At 40.8% G+C, this 12206-nt stretch overlaps 1 protein-coding gene across 1 annotated transcript in view; it reads left to right on the forward strand.

The window, feature by feature from the left end:
- The window catches only part of LOC308419471 (bifunctional heparan sulfate N-deacetylase/N-sulfotransferase 4), a gene marked incomplete at both ends in the record, with an annotated part of 319742 nt that overhangs the window by 279672 nt on the left and 27864 nt on the right, over positions 1–12206 (forward strand). The window contains one exon of the mRNA XM_080915202.1: positions 9355–9451. Coding sequence (XP_080771328.1) covers positions 9355–9451 — 97 coding nt within the window. The remainder of the gene's footprint in view (positions 1–9354; positions 9452–12206) is intronic.

The following is a 12206-nucleotide window of genomic DNA, read 5'->3' on the forward strand; positions in this document are numbered from 1 at the left end:
TAGTAAAGGCAAGAGCCGGTGGTAATTGGGAAGGGGAAGGGAAGGTGGAGAGAGAGAGGGTTGGAGGAGAAGGAAGAGGAGGAGAGGGAAGGGAGGAGGATCAAGATGGAGCCCAGGAAGGATGAGCTGGATCCAGGTGGACTTAATTGGCGTTAGGTAGCTATAAACATGTTAAGACATTTATATGTCTTTTATCTCATATGGAAGGGCAGTCGTATCTTTGTCTATTGGATGAAATCTTATTGTATAGAGCGTTTGTGGATTGAGAATTGAATATATAAACCTGTATGAAAAATCTACAGGGCATTTGAGTCATGTTTGTGCAGGGCGGTGGAGGAAAGAAGACGCCAGGATGGTAATTCCTTCCGGGGTGGAGTCGGGAGCACCGGGGCCGGCAGAATAAGTCACTTGGGAAGAAAATCGTGTGACAGAGTCCCTGCGCCTGGCTTCACACTAGAAGGGGCACCCACAGAGTGAGACCTCGGGGCAGATAACGAGATAAGCAATCCACTTTTAATACTTACGGCAACATAGCACTGACTTTTTGCAGGGAGAGGAGGAGAACTGCAGTCATTTGTTAACAGAAAGTTTCGAACAAATGAAACCCCTCTGAGTTTTCCTATGAAAACATTTCTGAGGAAATTCTAAGAGTAACCACTCACTTTAATAAACACAGGTGTAATACGGTAAGCAAGACGTGGGTGTTTTGGATAAATTGGAGACACCTCGTGCTTACAGGAGGATTATTAAGATTTTCACCTACCTCAGTCACATACGTAGAACCAAGGCTTTCTCTAATCAGCCGTGGCCTACAGGTTGGTGCTTATACTCCACTGTTGTTCAATGATTTTACAGTGAGCTCCGGAAGCTAATCAGAACACCAGGTGCCACAAGAGCTGAGCAAAGGGAGTTCTTATGGTTCCGTGCTCTCCGGAAGCCGGGGCTTTCCTGAGCCTTTGAGAGCCGCAGGAGGGGATTCTTGAAGCATGAGTTGACTCAGCATCTGAGATGGAGTCTGTTTCATTAGACGCACCATGAGGATGTGTTTGGAAGCTCTGAGGACCAACCTGCCTATCTTACTAGAATATCTCACTGGTGCCAGTGGATTGTGTTAGGTACGAAGTGACCATGACAGAAAATTGAAAGTCCTTTCACTGTGCCGTAAAACCTTGGTGAAAACTCTTTACAGATGGGTTCAAGGAAGAAATAAAGCAAAGGTCGCCTCAAAGCAACGCCACCGTGCAGGGATGAGGAAGAGTGAGAGGGAAAATCCGCCTTTTATTTCATTCTTTCACCAGCCAGGCTGGCACAGCAGAGAGCAAGGGGGATGGTTTCCACTATTAAATTGGATCTAAATAGGGCCTACATATCCGGAACAGGCATAAGACTCACATATCACCATTTCCCACCTGATAGTTCAACAGTAGCCTGGGAGAGAAGCGTGGAGGAGCTAGGAACAAAGCAGATCTTCAGAGGCACAGAGGCTTGGGCTAACCAGGTCTCATGGAAATAAAAGTGATTTTCCAGCCCTACTAAAGCATGCTGTTCAAAATGACACACGTAGTAGGCCCTTTTCAAAATCCATGTGTTAGTACTTTGGGGGGGGGGGTTCATTGGCATTGACTTCAGTTTTCAAGTCTTGCCTTTTGCTAAGAATCTTCTACCTACAATACCTACATACTCACTTAAAAGTAAAATTGCTTCAGACATTACAGGTACCAAACCCAGCCCTGAATCGCCTCACCCCATGAAGGCAGGGTAGCAGATGCGCAGCCTGGCACCAGAACCACAGGCTGCCTGAAGCAATTTTTACTTAATTTTGTTCTCACAGTTTTAACTTATCTATACTGCTAGATACAGGAGACAGCGACTTGCTGTTTATTGTGATTTATTAGTATCTGTTTATTTCAATTATGTAGGGAACAAGCATATTATGGAAGGAGAAGGATCTACATAAGTGCCCTGTCATGTCCTGACTTTTAAAATTACAACGACGGCAATAGAAAGAAGCACAAAATGAAGGGACTGCTTCTCTCCCTGGCCTGTTCCCTCTGTGAACAACATTCTAATGCCAACATTCCTGTCTCTGTCTCTCTGTCCCCTCCTCTTGAGAAGTCCCCTCCATCCCAACCCCACAGCAACTTAACTCCAGAGATAACACCAGCTTCAGATGCCAAATATGAACTAACTTGCTGTGTGACCTTCCATAAGAGCAAAATAAAACTTAGTGCACCTTATCTTCCTCAACTCTAAAGAAAGGATGATGAAATGTATCTTGCTTTGAGGATTATAAATAATCTATGCCAAGCAAATGTCTGGAATGTGGAAGGTGATCAATAAAAGTTGGATATTATATGCATCGGCATTGAGATAATCAGACAATATCTTGAAACTCAGCATAGGGAAAGTCTGAACAACCACTACCAGAATATAAAACAGAAAATGCAAATGCTTTGTCAATATAGTTGTAATTAACAGGCAAGGAGCAGACTATGCTGGGGAAAGGGTGACAGCAGAAATACAGGCAGCCAGAAAGTCCCAAGGTAGTTATAATGGAGACAGAGCACAGTCATAAAGTAGGACAGTCTGCTGAGATGTAAACACTGTGTTAGGGCCGTAACAAAACTGTGGTAAGATCTGAAATGATGTCAATGGTTGATTGTAATGAAGCATGTTTAACAGTGGGCTCTCGACCATCTTAGCACCCAGATAATGGCATGTATCTGTTAGCACAGTGATCTGAGAAATACATTATTTAACCATTATCATTGTTCAATAACTAGGGGGATGTTTTCCTCCCACCATTGCATGTATATAAGTATGAGAGAGAGCGCACTTCTAATTTTTACATTGTGGGGTGTGTGTGTGTGTGTGTGTGTGTATGAGTGGGTGTGTGTATGTGTGTATGGGTGTGTGTGTGTATGTATGTGTGTATGGGTGTGTATGTGTGTTTGTGTATGTATGTATGTGTGTGTATGTGTGTATGTGTGTGTGTGTCTGTGTGTGTGTGTGTGTGTGTCTGTGTGTGTGTGTGTGTGTCCACTCACATATCACAGCACACTTGGAGAGAAGAGGAGAACCTGCTAAGTGTCAGAGCTTTCCTTATACCATATTGATTCTTACATTTTTAAAATTTAGATAGTTAGGCTTTATGGCCAGCCCCTTTGCCCACTGAGCCATTTTGATGTCCCCCAAAAGCTTCCATTTCGTCAGTTTTAAAGTAGAAATTCAAGCAAGAGAAACACTGACTGCGTTAGAAGCCTTAACAGCCTCCATGAACATATAAGAACCAGGACGGCTCTCACAGGTTGGTAATAATCTTGCTCGGCAGCACTCAGAAATGCATTCATTTGCTTTCCTGCCTTTGCTAGCTATTAAGAAACCTTTTTGAGCAAATAGAGCAGAAGCTCTGATGCTGGCCCTTTGTTGGGTTGTGTGTGTGGAGAAATTCTGTAGCCATAAGATCCGAACACCTCTTTCTTATTGCCTATAGCCAAGGGACTAATATCGACAAACAAAGTTATACTATCATACAAGGAAAGGAATGTGTAATTTCTAAAGTGGACCTCACAGGTACATAGGAAGAACTCTTTTTCAGGGATGCCATGAAAGAAAATATTTAGAAAAATAAAGAATTCTTTCTGTTTGTTTCTCTCATAGTTTTGGAAACAAATGTCTACATAGCTCATATTATACTGTACTGGATCATTCCGTGTGTCAACTTGACACATGCTACAGTTATCACAGAGAAAGGAGCCTCCCTTGAGGAAATCCCTCCATGAAATCCAGCTGTAAGGCATTTTCTCAACTAGTGATCAAGGGGGAGGGCCCAGCCCATTGTGAGTAGTGCCATCCCTGGGCTGGTAGACATAAGTTCTATAAGAAAGCAGGCTGAGAAAGCCAGGGGAAGCAAGTCAGTAAGTGACATCCCTCCATGGCCTCTGCATCAGCTCCTGCTTCCTGACTGAACTGCTTGAGTTCCAGTCCTGACTTTCTCTGGTGATGAACAGCAACGTGGAAGTGTAAGCTGAATAAACCCTTTCCTCCCCAACTTGCTTCTTGGTCATGATGTTTTTTTCTCAGGAATAGAAACCCTGACTAAGACATATATGATATTTCAAGCACGTATCAGAATCTGTCTGTACCTGCTCCACAATGTTTTCTGTGCCTTCTGGAGGTAGAGATATCAGTTGTTCAATCTATAAGCATTTATTAATCATCTCATGTGCTAGACTAGCAATGAGGAACACAGACTGCAGTACAGTCTTACTGTCAAATGATTTACAGTTTTTGTCAAAGGATTTATGATAAGCTGCAGCTATAATTTAACTGCATAAAATTATTGTGTGCATGTACAAAATAATTTTACGTGTTGATATATGAAGAAGATATGATATGAAGGTATAGACGAAGCAGGGCTGGGACATGGCTATGTTCACAGAGGAAGGCAATTGTCCTATGGATAGTCGTTCATGATAATATAATTCATTGGTTAAATTAAACTTTCCTCGTTCAGGCTGTCTCACTAATTGGGCAAAGGTAAAGAAAAGGCTGGTATGGGATTAAAAAAAAGCACTTTTTCATATACAGCATGCTTTGATTATTTTAATACTAGTAATGAATTTAATGGGTACAAAAACCTTATGTGGTAGAAACTATTAATCATTGTTTTACAAATAAAGAAACTGAGGTCTAGGGATTTAAGAACATTGATTAAAAGCACAGAAAGCCCCAGGGCTCATATTCTTGCTGACTGGGCTAGGGGAGTTTGCAGCGGCTATTAGCATAAGCTTAAAGAAATTGGCAAAAGTTCGACTCTGAATGGAGTGAAAATTTGGGCCTTGAGCAGGAAAATGAATTATTCAAAGATTCTGAAGCAGACTATCCTATTTCCGTGATAGAGAATGCAGCATGCTCTATGCACTAGGTGGACTGAGCCATTGTAATTCAGAAAGTGGTCCTCAATAAGGTCCTTGAGCCGGCTTACACTGTCTGTTGTAGACACACGGATGAGAAGAAGAAGCATATGCAAAGAGTAAATTAACTATATTCCCAAAGAACACTGGTTCCTTCAGCTGCATTTTAGTACACCTCACAGCAGGGTATTCCGGTTGAATAAAGGAGTGTATTGATCCACACTCTGTCACAAGCCCTCTCCTCCTTCAGAGAAGAGAACACTGTAGGACATTACAGCGGATGACAGGTGATGCTCTACAGTGACATTAAAATACACCTTGGCTGGAACAAGATGGAAATGTGATTCCCACTCCTGTAACTATCCTAAAGGAGGCTGTAGGCATTGTAGAAGCCTCTGCTCATACAGGCACTGAGTGCAGTAAGTTCTTCCACCTACGGGCCCCACCTCTGCATGCCAGGCAGTCCTTATAGCCTTCATTTATGGCCATTTTAGAGCCAACAGTAATTGAAACAGGGGAAACCCAGAGAGAATGGCTTTGAAGCTTAAAAGGAGACTTCGTATCATTTGTCTCACTTTCAGTTGTATAAGACTTTTTCATCAGAAGGCAGATTCAAGAGGGGCTGTAAAATGTAAATTCTCTTCTGGATATTTGGAAAATGAGTAAACTAACAATGCTTCATTATCATCTAAAACGATAAAATAAAAAATAAATTAAAAGATGCTAGCCCAGCCTCCTTTGCCACTGTAGAAAACACAGATAGAGAATTAAACTAAGCCTAGCCTATGGGTGTAGGAGGTAGAAAATTGAATTATGAAGAGATTATATTGGAAGAAATATATGATGGCAAACATAAAATGGATTTTCTGTCTTTACATTTTTAAAGAAGGTATGCTGATGTTAACATCTTTCATTTAACTGCATTTTTGGAGATTTCTATGGATGAATTTATTGGACAATCTAAGAAAATAAAAAATAAAGTAAGTATTTTTCAAAGTAAATTACCACATGCTTCAAAGGTCTTTAAGAATTATTGATCTTTAGCCCAAAACGCAACATTTGTATCACATTTCCCCTCCCCAGGCTCCGAAATAATGGAGCAAGATAGGGGAGAAAGCTTGTAAGAGCCAGAGGCAAGGGGTTAACTACCCCCAAAGTGTTCTCTGGATACAACTGGAGATGGAGGGTATGTGTGTGCAGTGGTCGTGACTGCACGCACAAGGTCTGTTTAAGATCGAGCTAGAGTGAGGTAGTAATGGAATCTTACCACGGCTGAGGAGCCACTTCGATTGATGTCTGATAGGAGAAAGAATCTTTTGCAGGGCGCCGGCTATGAGAGGCTAATCACGCACCAGTGGTGGTCTTGAACCCAGGCACATACAGGCAGCACTAAGTGAACTCAGTGGGCTTTTCAAAAGGTCACATGAACTTGGGAGAGAAAATCGGTAATTAGGAACTATAGAGTAGGAGTGAATTTGACCCAAGCACAGATGACAGGCACATACAAAATTCTCAAAAATTAAGCAAGAGAAAAATTGCTAATATTTTTTTTTCTATCTATACTTCAAAGTAATCTCGCTGGGAGATGGGGCTAGGAAGCACATTTCCATCCTGTGAATTTTCAGACTACCCGAGGTATGAACCGCACCTGCCATACATTGTATTCTTTAAAAGGATTTACAGAGGAGACAGGCATCTTGGCAGAGGATCCTTAAGGGTAATTATGGGAAGACAAATGGGAAATATCTGACTGAGAATGTGACCTGACAATGCAGTACAGTCTTCCCTTTCTCTTCAAGGAGAACCAGTCACACCGACAACTGTGTCACCTGAGAGGAGCTGGTCCTCTTTTAACCTCTTGTAGGCCCCGATACGTTCTGGGGAACAGGTGGGAGGTGCATCCTGTGACTGGCCAGTCAGACGCCACTCAACATCTACCCAAGGGCAATTTTCAGTCTGCAGCGCCCGACCCCCCCCCCTCCCGCCAGAAACGTGTAACAGCTGGAGATCAAAGAGGGCTCATTGCTGTTTTCCCCCTCCTAAGCAGAGCAGTTGACATTGCCAGTAGACAGAAAAGCGTCCTCCACAGGAAATACCACTTGCCCATTTATTTCCACTTGTTTCTTAACAATGGTTCACTTCAAGTGGGCAGTTTTTACAAAATTTCTTAGAACACATCTCCTTGGAAACCTTGAGGACCTCTGTTGGGGGAACTTGTAACCCAGTTGCTACATTTGTTGTCAATGCTGTAGTCAATGCTTCTGCCTCCATCCGGTCTTCCATTGCGGATCTCCTAACTTTGGGCTCACTCAGATTACTAGACGGCTTCCCTTGGCGTCTCCGGCACTCTCGGGACAGTCGCTAGCCTCTGTCCCACCAGCTGTCCTCCAGCGAGTGTCTCCAGGTGTTCTGTCAGATAAAGTCAATACTCAAGCACAGATGACTTCGTCTGTGAGGCAAAAGCACTGGTCGACTTTGTTCTGGTTATAATCAAGCCTTTCTCAAATCATGACTATTGTCCTTTGAAGTTTACAGTTAAGCTGCAGATGGAGCAGCCCCAGTAGCCTAGGAGACCCAGTGTCCTACTCTCATGACCTCCTTCTGATGATTGGCTCTAGCACACCTACAACTGTAAAGACTTCCAAGTCTGCTGGAAATTGGTTATAGTACCTCAAATTCTGCCAATCGAAAGGTATCATTTAATTACTAGTTTTAGGAAACCTTCCACATAGAACAACATTGTAGCAAGAGTCCACAGGTTTCTGCCCTTTATGTTTCAACCCATCCACAAACTAAGCCTGGGTTTCCTCTCTTCAGCAGATGGCAGAAATCCTATCATGAAAATAGAGAAATGAACATGTAGACAGGCTTCCATGGGAAAATGCAGGTGACAGAGGATTAGGGGATACTTGTTTGTCAGAGGTGTTGGATCAGCTGGAGAATAAACCCCGAAGTGTCATGTGCATCTTATAAATGTGGAAGTGGAATGCACTTAGAATCACGATTTGTGAGACATGAATGCCAGTTTCTTGTAGGAGAACATAGACATACCATTTCATGATTGACTGGGAAAAATCACTGTATTCCAGAGTTTAGCCATATATGAGAAACTATTTGAATTATCTACTTCAAGTAGCATACTATAGTGTAAGACTGAGAGATGTGTGGCATACATACTCCTTGCCTCAGTGTCTCTCCAGATACTGTGTGGCAATTGCTGACACAGGTCCTAAGTCTTCTCAAATGAATAGCTGAAACACCCTCCTTGCCCTGGGGCTCCATTCAACGATTTCTGTAAAATCCATGCTGCCCAATGAACCCCAGAGAACCCGATTAGGCAATATGCCTCCCTTTTAGAGATAAAGGTTGACAGGCTGCTCCAGCATGTGCCAGATGTCGGCACCTCTACCACTTAAAAACAAAACAAACTCTTCACGCTTTGCATGCTTGATGTCCATCATGGCTTTACATGGGCTTGGACTATTGAGGCAGGGTCTTTATTTCATTCCCTGGCTAGCCTTGAACTCCTAATATTTCCAGCTCCGAGTCTGCTGCTGAAGTCCCTGGATCACAGGTGTGTAAGACCACTGCAGGCGCCAATGGCTCAAGTGCATTGTTCTGAGCCAGGGCAGCCAGTATCTTCCTCTTGCTTTTTATCTGGCCCATGCCAATGGGCCAAAGAGATGTTTTGTAAGAACTCTGAGTTATTGGCACTCTTACTATCTCATTTTTAAATAAAAATTTAAATCACTAAGCAAGATTAAACAGATTAACTGATAAGTGTTGAAATGACATAAAAGGCTTCAGCTTTGCATTCTTTAATTGAAAATGTAGACTCATTTGTGTAAACATTTCTAGACAAATCCTGCACCATTAATTGGATAAAACATCTACTCTGTCCTAGAATGGAATATTGAAAACTATAATTTTTACTTATAATTGTCAGAGTGGAAGGAAGAGTCATAATGCAGAACAACACATCTGACTGGTATTATCTGCAGAAACATTTCCAAAGAAAGTCATCTTGAACAAAAAAAAAAAAAAAAAAAAAAAAAAAAACAAAAAAAACCAAGTACCCAGTGTCTAATATACAGAGGTGCTAATTTTGCAAAGAAAAGAAGTTGTGAGATCATAGTCACTTGAGGCTCAGGCGAGTTAAAACCTCCTTGACACACAGAAACAAAACACAAGCCACAGTCCCCATTTGTCATAGAGTACATGATCATCACAGCAGGACTGACTTGAGGCTGTGTTTTAACCAGCCTTGGGTAGAGTAATTGGCACACGAGGAAAGGATTTGGGAATCAAAGAACCATAACAGGGTGAAGACCCAGCTCTAAAGATCAGGCAGGAATCTCATCCTGTCTTATTTGGAACATTCTTCAGACATAGCAGCCAGGGTTCAGTATTCAGTAAGATGCGTTATTTTGCTTTGCAGAATCCATGTGATGATAAACGGCACAAAGACATCTGGTCCAGGGAGAAAACTTGTGATCATTTACCGAAGTTCCTTGTGATTGGGCCACAGAAAACAGGTAAGGCTAGGGAACGATGCTTCTTCCTTCCTTGTTATTATCTTTGTGACATGACAGTTTTGTGACCTATGCAAGCTCATTGTTGAACTATTGTACCTCCTCATGATTCATTGCTTATCCTACCAGCCAAAAGACCCTATTGTTTGCTTAATTAGACGTGAACTCTAAATGCTTCGGATATAGAGTTTAAAACTGTTTGCAACATGTATCAAACTACTGCTTTTTTTTTAGTCTAAGTGACGCTGTTTTTCTGGTTTTTACTTATTGTGGTTTTGCCTAATTAATCCCTGTGTTAAGCTATAAATGGTATTTTATAAATCAGACTCAGACTGTTTTACACTGTACGTCAGGATTGCATTGATTTCTTTACAGAACCGTGGTTGTTATTACTCACAAATTATATTGTATGTGTGTTGGTAAAGCAATCATTAAATATTAATGTGGTGTAGGCTTGTTTTCTGCTATGCCCCAATATCCCCAGACCTTTCTCCCTTGGCATTTTCTTTTATGCACTGAAGGACAACTGTGTAAGGATGCAGTAAAAGAGAATGAAAGTATTTCACCAATGAGATGACACTTTCAATTAGAATATTTTATACTTTCTTCAGGGTGTGACAGTTTTATATACTTTGCTTATATCCTGATTAATTAAAGTTTTTATTGAGTTGCTGTGCTTCGAATTCACTACTTGGACTTGAAGCACCTTCATGGGGAAGAACGCAAACCAAACCACGAAGCAGTCCCAGTAAATAAGGCTTCTGCAGGGAAGACACTTGAATACAAGCAAGTAGATCATTTTAAAAGTTGTGGGCAGAATTTCCAGACTATTAGATATTGGTTGTTGAAACCTTTCCTTCCTCTAAGGCTATATGTTACATTACAGTAGCAAGTTGACACATGTGCAGGGAGGGTGGGAATACAACACATATTTTCAGATATATCATGTTTTTGTTGTTTAAAATATGCATTAATTTCCTGCAACTCTCTGCAGCACTAACTCACGAGTAAATAGTAAGAAAATAAAACACCCCTGCGTTGTAAAATTGTGTTAAAAATTTAATTTAGAGTCAGACTCTCTATCATTTGTCATTGAATATTATTCCTGCTTAGTTATGCTGAAAACCACACATTATTAACCATAAATCTTTTTCTTCCTTATTATTTGTATTTATAAAACCAATATGTTATATCTTTAGATTTTAATATGTGACCTCTGGATGTGGCAATGATAAAGCTTTTTGCCTTTTTTCTTAAACTTTCTCAAATCAAACAAGAAGTTTAACAAGAAATTGGATGTCAATATTTTTGTAGCAAGAATATAATATTCTAATATGAAAATGGTTCTAATAACTTGAAAAAAATCCAACCACAGATGCCCATTGTCAATATTACCAAAGCTCCTACTGTAGTCAACACTTTGCTAATCTCCTAAAGAGAAGTCACAGGTTGCTGCTAGCTTAACCACCCTTGAACAGGCTTGATTTTCAGCTACTTACAAATGATACACTCACCTCTAAAATAAACATGAGGTACAAAAAATGGGCCCCAAAAGGATCTTTTTTTAGTTCCTGTAAGACTTGAAGGTTGTGAGGTCCTATTTTGCCACTACTGAGTCTTAGACGGAGACCCCTGCTGAAATCAGCCAGGGACTGGAGAAAGAAGAGTCACAAACTTGAAAACAGTGTGTATCACATTCCTAGCCTTCCCTAGGAGATTCTGTACCCTCATCATCAGAAGCCATAGTATCAGTGTGAAGGAAGATTTCTAATAGCTTCAAATTCAGCAGATAATTCCAAGTTCCATCCATTAATTTGGTATTAATTTTTCATAATTTGCCTGCCTTAATTTGTCACAGTACAAGTAAAATAGTTTCCTGAGTTTTCCTAAGACAAAACTCATTTCTCCAGTTCCACAAAGGGCATCCAAAGGACTGCATAACAAATAACTTCCAAGAATAATAGAAATGGGACAAAAGTACAGATGTTTTATGGCAGGTGACATAGAATGCATGGCTAACTATAAGAAGACCAAGCCACAGGTCTCTCTTCCCTAGTAGAGTACAATGTCTCTCCTTGCTGCCAAGGGACAAGAGGACACCTCACCTCTTCCAGCTCCTAACAGCATGAAGAGCAGAGCTCAGATTGCAAAGGCAACATTCTGTTTCCCAAATTGGGATACAATTCTACAGCCACTGGGTGATTAAATTTTTTTATACTGAGTGAGGTTATGAAAAAAAGTATTGGCTATGCAGCAATAACTTTAAAACATTCATTTGTCTGTGCCCTGTTCCAACCACATTCATTCACCACACAGATATTAAGATATCAATCTTCTCAGCTCTCTTGTAGGTCTTTAAAAAAATTAAACCTCTGTGCGCCGTCTTCTCTCATATTTCTCATTTAATTTTATTTTCTGTGAATCTGAGAAACAGTCAAGGAGGCCCCTGTGTTCTGTGTTCCCCTCTGCTTTCCAGTCTGTCTCTAACTCACTTTCCTATGGAATCTGTCCTTCTTCTCACACTTTCCTTTCTGATCCATTCTTCTCAGGAGCAAATCGTATTGATACTGCTAGGACCCCTACCATAATTTTAATAACTGCATTTTTTTTTACTGTTTGCAATATTTTATTTGGCTGGAATTCAGCCTCTTATTTAGTCAAGAATAAGTTAAGAACTGAATAGTCTATCTAACTATCTATTTCTCTAGCACTTTCTCCATGATTACATTAGTGATTATTTCTTAAATTATATGCTTTC

This window comes from Micromys minutus (assembly GCF_963924665.1).
Source record: "Micromys minutus genome assembly, chromosome: 4".
Lineage (NCBI taxonomy): Eukaryota > Metazoa > Chordata > Mammalia > Rodentia > Muridae > Micromys > Micromys minutus.